General features: G+C 41.7%; 2 protein-coding genes across 2 annotated transcripts in view; one reads left to right on the top strand and one right to left on the bottom strand.

The window, feature by feature from the left end:
* Positions 1-21439, top strand: part of PDE6C (phosphodiesterase 6C) — a 38609-nt gene that overhangs the window by 7496 nt on the left and 9674 nt on the right. The window contains exons 2-14 of the mRNA XM_019484244.2: positions 7126-7278; positions 7400-7489; positions 7733-7873; positions 8448-8522; positions 8624-8688; positions 8794-8860; positions 10205-10252; positions 10504-10653; positions 11371-11514; positions 11599-11667; positions 18471-18617; positions 19007-19114; positions 19237-19346. Of these exons, the coding sequence (XP_019339789.1) occupies positions 7126-7278; positions 7400-7489; positions 7733-7873; positions 8448-8522; positions 8624-8688; positions 8794-8860; positions 10205-10252; positions 10504-10653; positions 11371-11514; positions 11599-11667; positions 18471-18617; positions 19007-19114; positions 19237-19346 (1367 nt within the window). The remainder of the gene's footprint in view (positions 1-7125; positions 7279-7399; positions 7490-7732; positions 7874-8447; positions 8523-8623; positions 8689-8793; positions 8861-10204; positions 10253-10503; positions 10654-11370; positions 11515-11598; positions 11668-18470; positions 18618-19006; positions 19115-19236; positions 19347-21439) is intronic.
* LOC102566353 (protein FRA10AC1) overlaps positions 4545-21439 on the bottom strand; it is a 103377-nt gene continuing 86482 nt past the window's right edge. The window contains exon 15 of the mRNA XM_059729973.1: positions 4545-4766. The gene's annotated coding sequence lies outside the window, so the exon portion shown is untranslated. The remainder of the gene's footprint in view (positions 4767-21439) is intronic.

Raw genomic sequence — 21439 nt, 5'->3', positions numbered from 1 at the left:
TATTAGTGATTACCAGAAGCCCCTAGTCATGAACCTGCATGAAGGTGATGTTTGCATGATAGCTGTTTTGTGCTTGGCACTGAGACAGGTACGCAGTTCGGCAACTGCAACCATGACTGACCAGGCCTACTTAGGATCCACTCTGCTCACCTCATATGGAGAGGGGGCTAGAAAAGGTGCCTTAAACATAGGGCATTTCTCATTTCACCTGACTGGAAAATTGCAACCAGTGGGAGCACTCTATCTGGGGTCCAAATCACGTAATGAAGTTTACAACCTGGAACATCCATACTATGATGGACAACACTAACAGTGACCGAGTGTGAAGGACAGTATTAGTGGCCAGAAAATGGGAATGATTTGATATTGACATTAGGGCTGTGCAGAATTTGAAAGGGTGTTTCATTTCAAAGCTGTTTCAATGTGTTTCAAACTCGAAACAACAAAACAAAGGCTTTGAAAACAAGGACACTCAAAACATTTTGAAACTTTCAAAATATTTCAAGTTTTGAAGCTGGGCTTGCCGCAGCTAAACAGAAACTAAGGAGAGGGAAGGGGAAGTGGGGAGAAGAACTGCTCTCTGATATTGACATCTAGCTCCCTGTTCGATTCCCCAGCTCTCTGATTGCTTCCCCCAGCTCTCTGATTGCTTCCCCCAGCACTCTGATCATTTCCCCAGCTCTTCAGCCTGCTGAAACCCAGTGCACAGATCCAGGGGCCTGTTCCCCTGGGAAGAGCTGGTGAAGCAATCAGAGAGCTGGGGAAAGTGGTCAGAGAGCTGGGGAATTGAACCCCAGGAACTGGTTGGATTCCTCAGCTCCCCAATCTTTCCCTCAGCTCTCTGATCACATACCTCAGCTCTTCCCGGATCTGTGTGTGGGATAGCAGCAGGCTACTGCTGCCAGCTGGAGCCAGCACCAGCACTGGGTTCTTCCCAGTGCTCGGTGCAGGCTGCACTGGGCAGACTTGGGTTTTGGCATTGGCCCCAGCTGGCAGTGGCAACATGCCATCATCTCACAAACAGGCTTGGGGGCCTGAACCCCCCAGGAAGAGTCTGGCACAGCCCTGCAACCCTCCTGGGGGTCGTGGGCCCCCAGATCTGCACGCGGGATGACAGCAGGCTGCTGCTGCCAGCAAATGATACAGGTTTTGCTTTGAACAGTTTGAGGTGCAGTTTCCCAGGAACCCCTGCACCTATCTCCTTGAAACATGGCAGGTTTCATGCTCTCAGAAGGGGCTACCATCTCTGCAATCTTCATCCAAATTAGTCAAGAAATGAGAAAGTTATAGGTATTTTCATGATTCCCCATTATAGCCTATGGGTGAAATGTTGAAACGCATTGAAACAGTTTCAACTAAACGAAACAGAACAGTACTTTGAAACTAAATGAAATGAAACAACGAAATGAAACACTGTCCCTTTGAAACAGCAAAATGGAAGTTGAAATGAAACGGTGCTGTTTCACACAGCCCTACTTGACATAGCTGTGCTTAGTAAGACATGCAGGAGAAAGGCAGCTCACAGAGAACAGTGGTGGCTATACCTTCTTTTAAAAAGGAAAAACTGAAAGGCAGACACATCCAACAGTGCTGGTTTTGTTATCAAGACTAGGATTGTTATTTGGATGCTGAAATGTACAGTTGGCATTAAAGAGCATCTCATGACCCTTCATCTTCAAATGACCAACAGACAACATGCAACAGTTATCACTGCATACGCCCTAACCCTAAGTTCTATTCTAAACTCAACCAAATCCTGTCGTCTGTATCCCTTGTAAATCAGAACCTTCATATCTATTGTTTTTTGAGCCTCAAACACATTAAGAAAACCCATGAAACCCCTGAAAAAATTTGCAAGCCTTTTTGTTTCAGTTTACTTAAGGAGTTACAGGAAGATGTCTAAAAGCAAGCAAAGAAGGGGAAGGAGTGTCATAAAAGCCAAGGCCTGTCAGAAGTGTGCTGCAATGTTAAGAAAAACAAGCAAAAGCCTCTCGTCAAAGAACCTTTCCCTTGAGACAGGAAGAACTGCTCCAAACCAAGTCTTAAACTAAAACTGGATTTGATGGAAATGGTTGTATAATTACAATTGTTCTGGAAAATTCAAGTATAGATTTAGGTTTTTTAATTTATTTCAATTTCTCTAAGAAAATCTGGGAGCCAAATTATCTTCTCACTTATACTTATTGCCCCAATGGTGAACCTACTACAGTACTCCTAGAATTAGAGAGATTAGAAAATAGTCCCACGTATGATAGCCAAGCCAGAATATAACTTCACAGGTTGACTCCAGATTTGCAGCAGTCTTATGACACCCATTTTCAGAAATAGTAGGCCTGACTTTCCTGTCTGGTTTTATCAGGGTGTAACTGAATTTCTTTCAATATAACAAGTGATTTACATTGGTACAAGGAAGAAGAACATTGGGCCTATTGGCCATGTCTGGATGTGTGTGAACATTTGGCTCCCCGGGGACACACTTTGTACCGCTGCTAGTTGTTTCTAGGGAAGACCCATGCCATGCACACTCAAGCAAGCGGCAAGTTACTCCAGGTGGGGTAGGGGAGGCTGGGGCCTCCTGGAGCTGCAGCCACGTCATTCCTGCCACATGGAGCCTAGCCAGCAGCAGAGTATGGCTCTGGCTTTGGGCTTCCAGCGCAGAGAACAACAGAACATGCGGTGTGTGGCACTGCAGACATGTCAGCTGTGCCACATTCCTTACAGCCACACTCGTCTGGATGTGGCCATTGAGTCTATAGGAATTTAAAACTTGAGGCTAAATAATTGGTACATAAATTTATAGCAATATAATGAAATGTTCTAATTTTAGATGATTTAAGGGTTTTCCCTATTAAAGTATGATAATTGTGTTTCATGATGCCATGAACTTTCCATGAGGTAAAACTGGGATAACGACATAAAGAATCAGGATAACTGACTTGGCTATTGATTTTAGTGACACAATATAGATATAGAATAACTTCACTAATGTATCATGTTTAGTAATTTATATCTGTGTGACAAAGAGCTAAATCTGTCCCCTTGGCCCCAGTGCATTTGCTATTCCAATTTTAGCATGATGAAATTTAGGTTATATTGACACTGAAGTCAGAGCAGGGACTGCAATGTATTGTAGGGTACCACTTTACATTAGCTAGCTCAGACACAGATAATCATTTAGACACAGAAACATGAACTCTATACTAGCTAATTTACTCCAGTAAGAAGCAAACAAAGGCTGTCACAGTAAAGGACTCAGGATACAAAATAAAACCAGCATCATCATCTATCAAAGCTATATTTTACCATGCTGGACTTCTCATTATATCTGTGTATATATTTGGCATAATATACTGTATTTACTGAAATGCAAGATGAGGTCCTCCCATCAATATGTGGGTAAAAGCCTCATCTTGGATTCAAGTACCAGCTAGGTAGGAACAAAAAAGTTGAGTATGTACTCTAATAGTGGCCGAATTTATACAACATTGTGTCTTCTTCTAGTTACCTAGAAATTTATTTTTAACCTATTACCCATGATGCCTGCATGTCTTATTTAGCAAGTGTCTGTAAAATAATGGATATATGTCAGCTGTGCAGATATTCACTTTTTACTGCAACTGCCAGATTTTAAAACATTTCCATTATTTTAATAGAATTAAAATAGCACATAGCACCCCCTTATAAAATGCTGAGCATCTTGCTACTCGCTTCATGTGGATTAAGCATTCACACCCCATGTAAATGCTCGGGCTTGCATCATGAAGGTCTTTCTGTTTTCATAGAGCACGTTTCCAAATTATTTACCTATTTCCACAATTCTGTAGTTTTTTTCAGGTAGGAGTCACTGAACTTGGGGTTTGTAAACCCAGGTTTGCAATCTTTTGCACTCATATGTTCCACTGTTAAACTGATATCAGCAGAGAAGCACTAACACTCTTTTTGGCTTGGAGTAGTTATACTAACTTGGGGTCTACCTCCTACAGGCAGCAGTATGTGAAATGTTGAACTTTGGTGTTTGTCTTTGCCATGCCCTTTTTGGGAGGATACTCATAGGCCTCTCTACACATTACAGGTATCACACAATTAACTGGTTAATTGAGCAATTACCTTGAGAGCAGCTGCACATGCGAAGTAGCTATCATGCCATAAAAAGATCCAACAAGCTATAAAGCTAGACCTCAAAAATGTGCAGTAACTTTATAGCTGATTGCTACAGAGCTTTAATTTGTGTGCATAGCAGGGTCTCCCCTGAATCTGGGAGCCGGTTCCCAGCCACAGGGGTGTACCATGCCCAGCCAGGGCTGGGAGTCCTGCAACTGAGGGGACACATAGCCCCAGCTGCTGCCGACTCCGGTTCCCGGCAACTGGGGTCCACAGCTGCCCTGGGGGTGCGTAAAACCCCTGCAGCTGGGGAATCGTGGATCAACTGAGGGGATTCCCAGCTGCAGGAGCTTGATTATGCAGATTGTGCATTAAATCCCATCGGGGTGTACTTGGTAGCCATGTTGGTCTGAGACAAAAAGACATACAAAAAACTAGAACTCTTGGTTCCAAAATGATACCTTTTATTAGACCAACTGGAAAATGGCAAGAAAATTGTCCTTTTCTGCAAGCTTTCGGGATCAAAGTCCCTTTGTCAGGCTCTGGGAAAAGTGTAGATGGTACAAGATGGTAAAAAGTCCCCATAGGTCGGAAATAAACTTCATTTTTGCAGACGGAGCTGAAGATAGAAGTCTGTCCCTCTGGGTCCATGAGAGCGCCTTTACCTGTGCATGTAGAGAGGATAGTGGATTGAGAGACCAGGCATATCCTTTTGTTTGGTGATTTATTTGTGGTAACACCTAAATGCTTAGATAAGCAGGGTCCTTATTCTGCTAGATGCTTTGCAAACTTACTGAGTTTCACATAGGAACTCAATTAGGACCAAATTCTCCATATGTTTTCTTTATTTCAAATGGCTCTGGATAAGAAGCTTGCTCTGCTCATCATTGGACTGCCTCAGTCTGGCCCAATCTCCATTTTTAGTTTCTTGAACAAAGCATCACTCTTTATGACTGGCCTCAGACAACTCTCTCAGTCTTTCACTTTGGGGTTTGCCCTTTCTCTAGCATTTGCCAACTGTTGGCCTTTCCTGAAGTGTGAACCCCTTTCTAGCTCCCTTGACTATCTAGTTCTCCACACTCAGTGGGTCCCTTCCAGACCTGCAGTCTTCTGTCCCCTTTGTTGTGTTGTTCCCTGGGCTTACTTGGCCCTCAACATAGTTCACTGGGCCCCATGTCAGTCATGCCTCAAGCCTATTGGGCCCCCTGTCAGCTCTGCTCCTCATTCACTAGGCCTCTTGTTGGTCTTACCATGGGTTCACTGGGCTCTCAGGGGGGGCACATAGCCCCCTGTGCCACCCCTATGCATCACCTATACAATTAGCAGTCTCACACTGGGCCCCAAGCCCGCAACTCAAAATCAGAGTACCTTCCCAGGCACACACAATAGCTTTCCTTCTTCCCTACAGCTATACCATGCCTTGCAGCCCAAATGGTTAACAAGATGCTCCAAACTAGAGCACTTGCATCCTCTCTCTGTCAGCTGGTTTTCTCCAGCTCTCTGGGGTACTAACATTTGTCTAAATGTTCTTTTAGCAGCCCATGTTCACAAGAACTCAAAGTTCAAAGCCAGCCCCCATTGCCTGGTTCAGAATCCCTGCTTATAGTACCCTGGGCTTCACCCTATCCAGTCACATGGTCTCCTGAACTGGGCATAGGGGTTTACTCTCAGTTCATTAATCAGTCTGCTCCTCTCTGCAGCAGTCTGCTCATCTGCACTTCAACACTAAGTTACCTGCTTGTAACACTGCCCTAGTAGTAGTTTATTGCAGGGCAGTTTGCTCTCAGTCCATCACTTGCAATTCTGTAGCTTCTGCCCCATATTCCCTGGGCTGCTTACTTGGCCCCTAACTCCGTTGCCTGAACCAGCCTGAAGCTCCATGCTGCCGTCTCACTCTTAAAGTAACAGGAGTTATGAGCCTCTGTTACAGCACTCAATTCAAAACAGTGGCAATTCCTAGTGTTTTAATACTTGAGTTTACAACCTTAACAAAATTATTTTAACATAATTTGTGTGTGTAACTTCCTAGGTTTTAAAAAAACAAAACTAAACTAAAATACCCCAGAAACTCCATGTGACAACAGCCTGACACCTGCATGATTAATTATCATGGCTAGGGTTAGAAATTACACAAACTAGAATTAGTGATTTAAAACCAGTTCAGATCTGTAACACAACAGAAGTTCAGTACACATAAACTACTTTCAAAATGGTCAAAACCAATTTAAGATAAACCTGGATGGATATATTATCAGACTTAACTGATTTAGGTTAAATCAGTTTATTGAACTTCTGTCCCAGATCCCCTCCAGATGCAAATCAATTCGCAGTCTCCTAGCATCCCAGGATGCTTTGTACCTCCCCTGAAAGTGCCCTCACACAGGCTGGGCAGGCTAGCCTTGGCCAACTGTAATGTCTCCCTGCTTCTGGCCTGGGCCCCTGTAAGCGTTGGCTGCATTTCTGGAATCAAAAGTGAATGTCTATGCACTTGCTTGTTGGTTCAATCTACACAATTTAGACTAACCTGTGAGGACTGAATCAATTTAGCTTCTGGCTTTTTGAATGGCTGTACTTAGCTCATGGGTGGAGCCTTGGGTTCCATTCCAGCTTCTGGATTGGTACTGACTCCCTTCTGTCCCTTTCCCTAAAGGTTAATCTCCAGCCTGTCTCCAACCTACATGTAATACAGGTTAGCCTTCCAAATACTTGCATAGTCCTACTGTTTTCTTTCTTTGTTCATTATCTGTTTGTCCTATTGTTACTTCCTTCTGTTTGTCACAGTGCTAATAAGAGCCTGCATGCATCTCTGATACAAAATTAATATTAAAATTAAAGGTAACTGTATGCATAAGTACTTGCAGGCTTGTGTTCATATGCTCTGTAATGCTTGGAATTTATCTTTAACTGTACTGTAAAATTCCATTCATATTTATGGAATATATATATCTATATCAATAAGAAACAAATATTAAGAACAGTAACCTAGCCTTATAACTAAATATGATGTGGGCTTTTGTGTTTCAGAATAACCATTTTTCTGACTTTGTGGACAAACAAACTGGCTACACAACTATCAACATGCTGGCAATGCCTGTCGTGCAGGGTAAAGAGGTTCTTGCTGTTGTGATGGCAATTAACAAATTAAATGCCCCTGAATTCTCTAAGGAGGATGAAGAGGTAACTGCAGACAAAAAAACCAAACAAACCAGGAATACAATTGTTACTGTAATAACTAATCTGACAATCTCATTCTTGATTTCCTGTGTTTTGTCTTATTTGTGTTCTCTATCAATTCCAGGTCTTTAAAAAATACCTCAATTTTGTTTCTCTTGCCATAAAACAAAATCATATCACATATCTTCACAGTTTTGAATCCCGAAGAAGTCAGGTAAAGAAATATTTAATTATAGCCTTAATTTGTTTTTCTTAAATGAAATTATTACTTTTATAAATTTTCACACTGTTCTAGAGACAACATATAAAAACAAACAGTATATATTTGTTAGGTGAGAATGGTGTCAGCATACATTAATCATTCAACCTTTAATAGCTGTGACTCATGAGGTTATGTTTTCGCTTTCATTCTATTCCCCACTTAAGTATTACCCCTTTTTTAATTTATTTTCAACAGATGCTTTTGTGGTCTGCCAACAAAGTATTTGAAGAACTTACAGATATTGAGCGACAGTTTCACAAAGCTCTATACACTATCCGAATGTATTTGAATTGTGAAAGGTATTCTGTTGGTCTGCTGGACATGACCAAAGAGAAGGTAACCATTATTTTACATGTTACTTTAATATGTTTAAATTATTTAGCTAATGATCATCATAAAAATTTACTTCTCTACATAATCTGTCTGTCATGGATATTTATAACATACCTCTCAAAATGATCACTGTGTTATGCTTTCTAAGTATGATACCAGACTGCAAGAGGCATGTTCTGTGCTAGACTCAGAAAAATCACAAAAATTACATGGGAGACATATAAAAACAGGGTAGGTATCTATCCAAAATTAACACAAGGCTTAATCCTTTAGCCCTTATTCACATGAGTAATTTCATGTGAATAGAGTATAGAGATTAGGCTCCATGTTCTTTCCGGCGGTTTTCTATCTACATTCAATCCAAAAGTCAACATTAAGCACTGGATTTTACATTATTCTCCAACTTGGAAAATTTTTGCCTGATATTTATTCATCATTGCTTTCTTAATACTAAGCATACCACATATGGCTAGGGAAGAGGAAAGGACAGCATTACAGCCATGGATTTCAGGTTACCTGTCAATATATAACTGTATTGTAACTTCTTTTATTAGCTTGTGTGTGGTTTTATTCTTAGGAATTCTATGATGAATGGCCAATCAAGCTGGGAGAATTAGAGCCGTATAAAGGCCCAAAGACACCAGATGGCAGAGTAAGTATAAAATATTTCTATTTATGAAGAATAACATTTGGAATGCCTTTGTATAGGTTTCTACATGCAAAGGTTTCTATATGTTCTCCTCTTTTATTTAGGAAATTCACTTTTATAAGATTATTGACTATATTTTACATGGAAAAGAAGAAATCAAAGTCATTCCGTAAGTATTCATTATCAGCTTAATTGTGTAGTAATTAGCTACACTACTTAGACAAAACAACATTTATGTCCATATTGCTAATTTACTCTCATTCCTTTTCTAAAGGACACCTCCTGCAGACCACTGGTGTCTAGTCAGTGGGTTGCCGACATATGTTGCTGAAAACGGATTTGTAAGTTAAATGCAAAAATAAAAGTGACATGTTATGAAATATTTTAATCATAGAGCATGTATCTATACATGCCGTTAAGATGATGTGATAAACACTGGCACAGTTTGCACTAGAGTTTATCATGACACCTTAATAGCACGTTTAGATGTTCAAACTGCTGAGGTCCAGGGCATACATGCAGATGCTGTACCCCAAACTGCAGCAATTTGAGCTGGGGCAGAACAGCCCTGAAGGGCCAGCCCTGGGCTCCGAGAGGCAGCAGCAGGCAGTGGAGGGGTTGTCTGGTGCCCCAGCATCCAGAGCCCTATGGCTAGGCAGCAGGCAGGAGTCTGGCCCCTTGCTGCATAGGCTGACTGGGCACAATATATGCCCAGGTCAGCATTTACATGTGCATTTGGTGAAGTTATTTTCATTGCAGTAAGATAATACTGTCCCTGACAGTTCTGTTTTACTGTGGCAAAAATTAGTTTGCTGTGGTCTAATAGCTTCACATGTGTAGACTGATTTTTACAATGCAGCAACTTGATTTACTGTGCAGTTAAGTGCATGTGTAGATTCACTCAGAAAGTCCCAAAGCTGTTAAAAACTTTTGAAAGCCAAATGATTGGAAATACAGTAAGTGCATACATGGGAATATCATGCCAGCCTTAGCATCATGCAGCCCTGGAGAGTGGTTGAACTAATTAATGACTGGAAGGAACAAGCCTCTGTACAGATGACCTGGGACCCGGGGCGGGGGGGGTGTTGTTATACTCATTGCTTGAATTCAGTTTAGACATCCTAACAACACAACAATCAATCAGCAACTTAGCAAACAAAAACTTGTAGAGCTTTCTGTTAAGTCCTCGTATGGGATTATAACTAAAAAGATATGGTTTGGCCCCAAATCAATACAGAACCAAGGCTCCTAATGGTGCAAGTTATTGTCTATCAGACAAGATATAGGCCTCAGCACATCCTAGTTACTCCTGTTCCTAAAGCACTTTTTGTATCACGAGGATTTAATTTTTTGCTCATGTTTTTCTCTTCCCAATATTAACTGTGCAGTTTTAAGTTGCATACAATATCTTTACTTTTTCCCCACCACTCACATGAAGTCTTATTGCACACTCTTAAATAGCTACTATGGTTAGTAAAATGCATTATGAGGCACTATGAAAAAGGACGGGTACGGTCAGTGCTTCAAAATACATACAATAGAAGAGCTAATTATATTATAATAACAACATTGTGATATTTGTAAAATGATGTGGTCCGCTAGAAAATAAATGTGCATTTTTAAAGTGGACTCAAGTGTGTATACACCATCTAAATGATGTTCTTCTCTTTTTCTTCATACCATAGATTTGTAATATGATGAATGCAGCAGCAGATGAATATTTTCAATTTCAGGTAATATCTTCATAGTTCTTTTACTGTAATTATTATAAAGCAAAAAAACGTAAAAACGTATATTTTTTTACTTACAGTAAAAAAAGGATTATACATTCACACAAATTCATTGCCATGGCCAATAATTTTGTTATTGTATTTTATTTATGATCTTTTTGTCCCTACTATTGCATTTGCAATGAGTATAAAACATTGTATTACTATTTTTAAAGAAATATGCAGTATTTACTGCTTTTCGGCTTTGTTTGCAGAAAGAACCTGTGGATGAAACAGGCTGGCTTATCAAAAATGTCCTTTGTTTGCCCATTGTCAACAAAAAGGAAGAAATTGTGGGAGTAGCTACATTTTACAATAGGAAAGATGGGAAACCATTTGATGAATTTGATGAACAGATCACCGAAGTAAGTTTAAGAAAATGAAATATATCCAAGTAATCATGTGTTGCTCAGCAAAATCTGATTTTTATAAATGCTCAGTTTGATTTATTAACATATTTTTACACTGAAAATTTGATACATTTTTCATTACAACAGTTATGATAGATGATTTTTTTCAGTGGTGAACAGAGAAATCTGATACAATATAAAATCATTCCAACAAACAAAACCCCCCATAATATTAGATTTTCTACCCATAGTCAATATCCTTTTGTTGACCCAGAAAGGTATTATTATATCAATTTATACCAATAATATTTATCATTATGTCACAAGTATAAGGCCAATCAATGCATCCCACTTCAAAAGTCCAGATCCTGTGAAGAGCTCCATGCAAGCCAAGTCTATACTTGTGGTATCAGTGGGCTCCCGCATGGGTGGAAAAAGTCCATCCTTATATTAGGAAAAAAACTTAATTTTTAGGGTTCGCATTCCTCTCTTCAAAATGGGGATAATGCTACCCCCATTGTATGGATGCTGAAAGGAAAAATGTAGTAATTTATGAGGTGTTCAGAAACTGCATTAATGAACAGCACATATATACCCTTCTTCTAATTCTTTATATTAAAGGGTGCTCTATCAAAAACTGATTTTTCTTTAAAAAATTCCAGCTGCCAGTTTCCCTTTAATATGAAAACAACTGTGTTGCCACTTTATTATCCTTCCTCTGCTTGGTTCCAGACTCTTACACAGTTCCTGGGATGGTCCGTTTTAAATCCTGACACATATGACAAAATGAATAAGCTTGAAAACAGAAAAGACATCGCTCAGGAAATGCTCATGTACCAGACAAAAGCCACACCGAATGAAGTTGAATCCATACTAGTGAGTGTCTGCCGCAGTACCACGGAGCAGAACTAGGAATCTTACCTCACTGAAACTTAATTTTTCTTCCATTTTCAATTTTAGAACTACAAAAAGAAATTAAATGAGGATTACATTGAAAACTGCGATGAGAAAGATCTCATCAGAATTTTGGTAAGTAGTTAAATCTTAAAGATCCAAATAGTATATTTACTTTAGATAGTGAGAGATTGCCAGACACTATATACTATAGCAGAGTAAAGTACTCTGCCACAATGCTTGTGTAGAGAGTGATGGGTTTGGCTGAGGCATGAGGGCGCTATAGTGTGGGGCTGCCTGCCAGCTAGCCCTGCACTGTAACACCCTTGTGCCCCAGCCAACTCCTCCATACCACAATAAGCTGGGGCAGATCAGCTTTGGGCTGGCAGGTTGACCCTGGGCTCCCTCCCAGCAGGGGCTGCGCCACCCTGACTCAACATGCTGTGGTCATCGGCACATGTGTAAACGCTGTGCCTGGGAGCAATAAACTCTGACATTTATTCAGGCATATGAATTTCACATGTAGATGACCCTTTATTGATCAAGTGGAATTGAACCAGTCAGGCAGAATTATATTAATATTCTGACTCAAAGATAATGTAACAAATTCTGCATTTGACTGTGTAGTGATATCCCCTAACTGCTTTGCTTGCTCTACTGATCTTCAGATGTGGATAAACAGGACATACAGCAACATCAGAAACTAGTATAAACTGAATGTTCACAAAGTAAAGAACACAAATCTGTAAGTGTAGGGCACAGGAAACAATTGCTAACAGTAGAACTGCTTTACATGATACCTTTGAAAAATCTAAATCAGTTAGAGAGAGGAGAACAAGGATGTTACTGGAGAAATTTGTTAGAGGCTCCAGAATAAACAGTGACTAAAGATGTAGGACAGGGCAGGCAATTATTTTTGGTGGAGGGCCACTTCCCAAGTTTTGCCAAGCTGTTGTGGGCTGCAAGGGTAGCCTGGCCCCTTGACAGGTGCCCCGCCCTCTGGTCACCATCTTGGGACTGGAAGTCCCACCCCTTAACTCCTGACCTTTGCCACCAAAAGTCCCTCCCCGTGCCCCTAGAAGTACTCCTTTCAGTAAGGGGGCTTGCCATCTCAGAACCAGAAAAATACCAAATTATATTCTAAAAATCAAACGTACTACAACGTTCATGAATTTGATTTAAAAAATATTTTTGTCCTGATTTACATGTTTGTGTAGTATACATAGAGGTGATTGTATAATAGCTTAAAATGAAGTCTTACTCTTATATATCGGGGGAAGGGTGTGGGGGTATGGCTGGGTGGGTAAAGGTTTGTTGGGGGCTGTGGGTGTGTGAGGGAGGGTGTGTGTGGGGTGGATAGGCATGGAAGGGGGGTGGGTGGGTGGGTGTGTGTGTGTGTGTGTGTGTGTGGTTAAGTAAAGAGCTTGTGGGGGGGGGGAGGGTGGCTGAGGAGGGTTGTGGCATGTGTGGAGGGGGAGGGTTTGCCTCCCCTGTCTATCTCTGCCCCCCGTGGCAGGCAGAGCCCTTGCCAGCACTCCTCCAAGCCCAGGCTCCACACTTTTGCCAGTTCTGGCCCCAGGTCACCAACATGGGCCCCGTGCTCCCACTTGCTGCCCCTTCCCCCTCCTGTCTGCCACTGATGCCCTTCTCCTGCCACTTCCCCATCCCCGCCCAGCTCTCCACTCTGGCACCATGTCCCAGCTGCAAGGCCAAGACCAGAGGACACAGCAGGAGCTGGACCAGCCCAGCCAGCACTGCATGGGGCCAGCCAAAAATCGGAGGCCAGACCAGCTCCTGCTGAGTCCTGCAGCCCAGCAGTGCAGCTGGGAACCATGTGGTGCCAGAGAGGCAGGTGACCAGATGGAGAGGAACAGCATCAGGCAGGAAAGTGAGAAAAGGTGGAAGCAGGCAGCAAGGGAGTAGCAGTGAGCAGGCATGCAGGAGCGCAGCAGCAGCTAGGCAGGAGTACGGGGCCCACGCTTATGCACCAGGCCAGCACCGGCAGGGACCCAGCGCAGGGTGGCAGGACTGTGGGGCCCAGACAAGCAGGAGCTCTGGAGCCAGGCTGGGCTGCGCCAGCAGGGAGAGGTGGGAGCCAGTTTGGTTCCATAGAGCCTCTCCAGGCCATGCCCGGCCAGCGCTGACCTTGGCTCACCAGCACAAGCCCTGCACTCCTGCCCAGCTGTTGCTGTGCTCCCATGTGCTCGCTCGCTGCCACTCCCCCACCACCTGCCACCGCCATTTCCCCATTTTCCTGCCTGCCACTACCACCGCTCCTCTCCACCCTCCCACCCACTGCTCCAGCACCTCATGGTTCCCAGCTGCAGTGCTGGGACCTCAGGAGCCGCCCCAACCTCCCCTACCGTGCACAATTGCCCCAGTCCTTTCCTGCCTCTCCCCCTCCCCCTTATTATCTGAAATTTTCTCACCAGTGGAGGGAGGCAGGAGCAGCCCCAGGGGCCCAGGCCAGAAGCCTCTGCTAGGTGAGGTGGGGGTGGGGGCAGGAACGGGACCCAGTGGGGCTTGCTGCTGTGGCTGCTGGGTCCTGCCACTGGTTCCCACTGGGTCCTACTGCCTTGTCATCTTGGGTCCAGACAAATATTTATTTTCTAAATAAATAAATAAATATTTTTCTAAATAAACCTGCAGGCTGGGTAGAATGGCCTGACAGGGCAAATCCAGCCTGTGGGACATATTTTGCCTGCCCTGATGTAGGAGACAATGAGGCTAATAGCACAACTCTTATTTTGCTAGACAGATAGCACAGATGAGTTGCACCAGGAATTTAGTATTTTTATTTCTTTGTAGTGTTGTAATGCCTAGTCACCTTAGTCATGAATGTGTGGTACAACACACAACTGTATAAACATGAGCTATTTTATATCACAGTGGGCATGTTTACACATGCATGTACTGTGCAGTAAGTTACAGCAAATCTATTCCCACTTCCCTGCACATGTAGATGCCTGTCCAGGAGTGTTTACCGTATTTTCACACATATATCCCGCGGGGTATACACGATTTTGCAAAAAAACTGGATGGGTGTGGGCTATACGGGGGTGCGGGCTATCCACAAACTTTCTTCCCCCACAGGGCCAGGGCCGGGGCCCAGCTGCGCTGCCACCGCTGTGGTGGCTGGGGCCGGGGCCGGGGCCAGGGCCAGGCTGTGCCACCCCTGCCACTGCTGTGGGGGCCGGGGCTGGCTGCGCCGCCGCAGGGGGAAGGGGCCAGGGCCAGGGCGGGCCAGGCTGCAACACGCCACTCCCCGCTGGGCCCCGGGCAACCCGGGCTGTGCTGCCACTGCCGCCGGGGCTGCTGAGGGGGCCGGGGCCAGGGCCAAGGCGGGCTGCACTGCCTCCCCACTGGGCCCAGGCAGGCCGGGCTGCACTGCTGCTGCTGTGGGGGCTGGGGCCATGGAGGGCTGGGCTGCGTAGCCTCCCTGCTGGGCCTGGGCAGGCCGGGCTGTGCCGCCGCTGCTGGGGCAGGCCGGACTGCGCCGCCTCCCCGTGTATACACTGCCGCGGGAAATACACGGGTGCGGCGTATACCTGGATTTATTTACAAAAATACAATTTCCCACGGGTTATACGTGGGTGCAGCTTATACCCGTGGGCGGGGTATATGTGCGAAAACACGGTACTCACAAGCAAACTGATCCTGCATCCAATACACATGTAGACACACCCAGTAATCATGAGTAATGGCATGAAGACAACAAGAAAAACAAACAGCATTGAACATCTTTAGTGTCTGGACAGATTAATTATTTTGGCTTTGATCTTGCACACATTCTAGGCACAGACTTAGCTAACAGAACTAGCTCCATAGAGTGTTTTGCAGATGCTTAAGTGTTTACAGAATCACGGTCTGACTTCACAAAAAGATGGACCTGTTTAACAAGGGACTGCATATGTTACTGCTGGAGTGTGAAGGAGATTCACTGCTTTGTTAAAATGCACTACTATTTGCTACTCTCAAAAAAACTGATTTGATTCCATTTGGATTATTTTACAATTATTTGATTATCCTTATTCCCTATGCAGTCAGAATGAATTAATACTATACCATATTTTACATGTGTATCTACTACATCTAAGAATGCAAAAACTCAGTATAACACATTTTAAATGCAAGTATGTTTTGCTATAAAAGGAGGAAATTTGTTAGAGGCACCAAAATAAACAGTGACTAAAAATGTAGGAGATAATAAGGCTAATAGCACTGAAATGTTTCAGCAATCTGTTGAGCGTTTGAAAAGTTAAAGTTAACTGGTATTTAATATCTCTGTCATGTAACAAAACTCTATTTTTACAGTCATAATTATATGGAGAAGTAACTCTCCTCCCCTCTATCACTCTTTCCACTAAAAATGTGCAGACATCAATTTACATAAAACAACTACATGCAATTATAGTTTTTATAGTTAAACAATCTTCTTAAACTACATTTGGTTATATGTACACACACACTGGTGTATGGTGGATACAGTGTAGGGTCTTCAGTTTGGCATGACTGCATTACTCAGAAGTCATGTACAGATCCTCATATAGCCCCTTATATACCACATATTTTAAGATCACATTTTAAAGTAAATGTTTTTTAAATTAGTTGAGTGTTAAATATTTAAATTGCCATTAAATTTTAACATCTCTGACTGTAAAACAAGGTGCCTTATTGCTTTCTGTGGACTTCTGAGTGGAAAAAAAAATACTGAAAAGGATTTTTTAAATGGGTAGCAACTAAACTAAACTAAACTAAACTAAACTAGTTTATTTAGATATTGTGGCATACTGGATATAAGGTTTAGTATCTCATTTAGTGCAAGGGCTATATACAAATGCTTTATCCTATTTTAAGGCCAGGAATACCAGCTCACTAATGGGATAAAGCAGGTGCATCTAGAGTTGATGGTTCACAAAGCATTGGACCTTAAAACTGCAAATACTTCACATTGAAAATTCCTTTGAATTTGATCTCAAACCAGGTAAATTTGAAGGGAAATTCCATTTGGGAGAAAAGGAGGAAATACATTTGCGTGAATGTTAATTCACAGATAATCTCCAACCAACCAAGGTACTGCAATGTAACCTTAGCACTAATCCTGATCCAATTCATCTCCATGAAGTGGGCCCCCTGATTTGCTTAAAAGCAGAGAAATGAAATATAAAATTACAAAATTAATACATTACAATGGATCTCTTTTTAAAGAGCCATTCAAATCAATTTTCATCATAACATCAGTTTACTAGTTAGAGCAGTAATGGTGAGTGACTCCAGGATGGATTTAGAGTTGGCTATAGTAATCTTTATAAACACTATATGTTCTGTTTATTTGTCCTACCATCCTAAAGATATTTACTTTATGCATATATAGGGTTAATTCAACAACCAGGTGGTCAGGAAGCTACCCAGGAAGATAAACAATAGCTTAGATAAGAGTTCCTCAGCAAACATTCAAGCTATTAATTCTCATATGCAACCTCTGTCCCTACCTGGGGCTTTCTTGATGGTTTTTCCAGGACTCAATTACCCCCACTGGAGAGAGGGGAATATCAAAACATGAAAGAGGAGTTAAAGAAACAGTCCCTGAGAGAGAATGACTTTGTGAGATGCTCATGGAGGAGAAACCCCGCATCATCCACAGATCTCCATATGTTAAGGATATGTCAAGAAAGCTTAGCCTGGCCAGGGTCTCTGACTAGGAAAGGCAAAACAAACAGTGTACATGCAGGCATTTGTTGTTTTAAAAACCTTGTATCTTGTTATGTTGTTTTCCTACTGTTAAGATAAAATGATACTTTATTTTAAGAAGATTGGTTTCGGTCACTGTACTCAAAACTAAGCACAAACTCCAAAAGGGGAAAAGAACGTGTCAAGTCTATTCAGGTCTTCTGAACGGTGTACAGGGTACTATAGAGAGGTAGTTAGCCATATTAGTATAGAATCAGGCAGAATGTAGGGTAGATTTGTACCTTATAGACTACTAGTAAATCAAAGATGCATAAGCTTTTGTAAGCAGCAGCTGACTTAGCATTTGGTGAAGTCACTGCTTAAGCAAGCTGCTGCTTACAAAAGCTTATGCATCTCTGATTTAGGTAGCGTATAAGATGCAAATCTACCCTGCGTTCTGCAAAGATACTATAGCCCAGCAACTGAACTAATACTGGGAGAATCACAAGTTTCCCAACTAACAGCAGAGAACTTGAGGCTTAAAGCTTGGAACGGGGTCCCCTCAAAAGAAACTAAGAAAAGGATCAGAGAGTCACAGAGATGTGCATCATGAGAGAGAGACTTTTGCATCCTCATCTTTACACCCTCCCTCAGCTGCACTGGACTTACTGGGTGAAGTTGATAGTTTACCCCAATGGTTTACTAAAGCCTCACAGATGAGGAGTCCAATAATAATCTGAACTACTTTACTAATGATGTGACATTCAAAAATAGACTCTAGAAAAAAACCTATTGGTTTACCCTGTACATAATGAAACAAACCAGAAGTACAACATGGATTTTATTGGATGCATGGGAGGAAAAAGCACCAGTTTGCAGGAAGCACCGAATGTTATCTGTTTCCTTCATTTGAGAAGAAAAAAGTAGCAATGACCTACAGCAGTGGTTTTCAACATTTTCATTTGCGGACCCCTTTGGAAATTTTGAATGTAGGTACAGACCCCTTTGAATTGTAAGTGTGGGTACTTACATACTTCTGATTGATCATAGACATCTTTCATGGGTCCTTTAGACAAAGTCTGCAGACCCCCAGAGGTCTGTGGACCATAGGTTGAAAACCACTGATCTACAGTACAGCATAGTAGTTTAATAAACACTAATGAGAGTAATGATGGGCCTGATCCCACCATTTGTATGTAGGCAAGTAAAAACTGAATGTAGTCTTCTCTTACAAGAAAAACTGTTAGTCTTTTCTTTCTTCCTAAAAGAAAGAAGAATTACCTGATCCAAAGGAATTAGAACTTTATGAATTTCACTTCAGTGACTTCCCTGTTACAGAAAATAACTTGATAAAGTGCGGCATACGATTATTCTTTGAGATAGACGTGGTTGAAAAGTTCAAAGTCCCAGCAGAGGTATGATTTGTTTTGTCCTTTTTATGTTTTTTTAAAAGCCCTGCACCACAGTTAAATGTTTGAAGCAATATTAGAACATTTCCATCCCTAGCTAATTGAATGTAAGCCGATATACTTTTCTAGTATTATATTTAAGTAGCTATTTTTATATATTTATACATTTTAAAAACTAAACAGTAAAATTGTTTGAGACATAACTAAGAAATTAAGCCAATATGAATTTAAGATTGGTGTCTTGTTGTTATATTTATTTTAATTACAAGTAATGTTTCAGCTTTGGAAAAGTTGCAAGTCTTCCTGTAAATGGATGAAGTTCCATCTTAATTTTACTTCCAGATTTTGTTAAGGATTAATAGCACTAAGTCTCAACTTCTTTTTATTTGTACCAGGTACTTACAAAATGGATGTACACAGTCAGAAAGGGGTATCGGGATATAACTTACCATAACTGGAGACATGGATTCAATGTGGGACAGACAATGTTCACGTTATTAATGGTATGCTTTGTTAATAAATATATCTTACATTTTTAGTGATTAAAATACTTAATATTTTTTTGTCAACCTGATTATAATATCCAAGCAATTATATACTCAACAGAGTCTCTCCTCCTATATAGACAGGTAGACTAAAGAAATACTATACTGATCTGGAAGCCTTTGCCATGGTTGCTGCTGCTTTCTGCCATGATATTGATCACAGAGGAACAAATAATTTGTATCAGATGAAGTAAGTTTGGATATAGTCATATCTGTACACCCCCCCGCCCCATATATCTATAAGATTTATATTGGTAAATACAAGATGTGAACATGTTACCATCTGCAAAGAAACAAACTACTTATTTATCACCTAAACATGGACAATTCCTTTAGAACCAAGCAAAACAGGGCTAGCAAGAGAATCTCTGTCCCAGGGTATTTATAATCAATATGAAACGATATGAGAAGCACCTCAGAAGGAATTCACATAGCTAATGCTTTCACAAGTTAATTCTCAAGAGAGGGAAAACTTCTGTCAAGTATGGACATTCAGTTCTAAGGGGGCAGCATAAAAGGTTGGATGATAGTAATAGAAAAAAATGTAGTAGAGCTCACACTGTTGACAGAACAAAGCAGGTGAGCAGAAGCACAGCAGGATACACGATGTAAGTCAGACTAGAGCTATGTAAAATGCTCTCACTAGGGGTTTATATTGGCTCTCACTGAAGTCAGCAGCAAAACTCCCGCTGACTGTAAAGGGGGAGGATCAAAGGTGAGAGTTTTCCCAACCTCTTCTAGTCCTTTCATGTCAGACAAGAGACCCTACAAGCCCCATATCCGATCCCAGGCCTAAATTACATCAAGGGCCTCTCCAGGCTTAGAACTGTCCAGGATTTGGAATTAGTTTGTCTTCTTGCTATGCTACAAGGTTTCACTCTAGAAGTATAAACTGAATGCTTTGTCTACACAAGACGCTACTGTGCAGTAGCATCTGAAAAAAACCGGTAGGGACGGTACTGCACAGTCTGCCACTAGTATAGACGCTGCCTAAGGGGAATTCAGTGGAGCAAGTCTAATAGGGCTGAGTCAAGATAAGATCAGTAGCCAAAGGGGTAATATTGTTGCAAAGGGGAAACATTTCAATGGCAGGTATGGCAAGATGAATATCAGGAAGGCTGAAGCAATTGAGGATCTAGTTGTTAGGGTGGAAGTTTAAAGCACTTACTTAGAGCACCATGCTTCATAATTGTCAGGATGGACAGGAAAAATGGATTTTCAAAATATTGCAGAGAAAACAATGGCAACATTTAATGGTAACCTATATATGCAGGGAGCAAATTCCTAAGGACACTGTACTGACTGGAACACTAACAAAACCTCACTGACTTATTTTCTTTTACAATCTGCCAATTCATTGTAATATTTTGTGTGTCCCTTTTCATGTTACTGCCATCAGCATTACCTTTCAACAGTAATAAACCAGCATGATATGGAAATACAACTAAAGAGATTTCAGATTCTTAATGTTAAAAGATGACTCAAAACTGCAGGTGGTAAAAGATTAATTTTGAAGACGAGCAAAAATATTGTCCTCGTTGGTATGCTACCAAAATCTATTTTCCCAAAATGAAATGAGCTAAACCAAGTTGGTATAAATTAAGATAGCTCTGCTGCCCTCACTCAGGCTGTATCAATTTGCCTGAATGAGGTTCTGGCCCTAATATTTTTGGGCCAGATTAAAATGGACTTTGGAAGAATTTACCTATCCAAATACACACCTCTAATCTTGAAAACCCCCACTCAGCTGGAACCAAATGCATAAACATTTTAGTTTTTAACACAAATGTTGCCCACATGCTTACATTTCTACTTCTGCACATGTCCAAACTGTTTATGTCTTTCACATTTAACAGTCAATGTATAAAGGGCCATACTTACTGGAATCCAAGACAACTTCGCTTTTCAAGACAACCCCAAATGCCTAGAGTCTATACATGGAAAATTATTACATTTTCTGTGTAATTTTCCACGTATAGAATCTAACTACTGGAGGGTTGTTTTAAAATTCATCTCCCTCAACTGTAGCAGGGAAAGTAGCAGTAGTGGGGTAGACATCAGTAAATCAAGTAGTCTGATCTCTTGCCCCAGACCTGAGCAGGACCGGAGCTGGAGCCATGGACAGTAAGCAGCAGCAGGAGGGGCAGAGGAGGTAGCAGGGAGGCAGGTAAGGAAACAGAGACTACAGGGGCAAAGCAGCTTCTGTGGCTGTTGCTCCAACCCCAGGTCAGGGCTGGACTTGGAGCCACAGCAGCCACCTGTACCCATCCTCCCCCATACTCA

The sequence above is a fragment of the Alligator mississippiensis genome, chromosome 6 (genome assembly GCF_030867095.1).
Source record: "Alligator mississippiensis isolate rAllMis1 chromosome 6, rAllMis1, whole genome shotgun sequence".
Taxonomy (NCBI): domain Eukaryota; kingdom Metazoa; phylum Chordata; order Crocodylia; family Alligatoridae; genus Alligator; species Alligator mississippiensis.
This window is presented reverse-complemented; position numbering and strand designations above follow the sequence as displayed.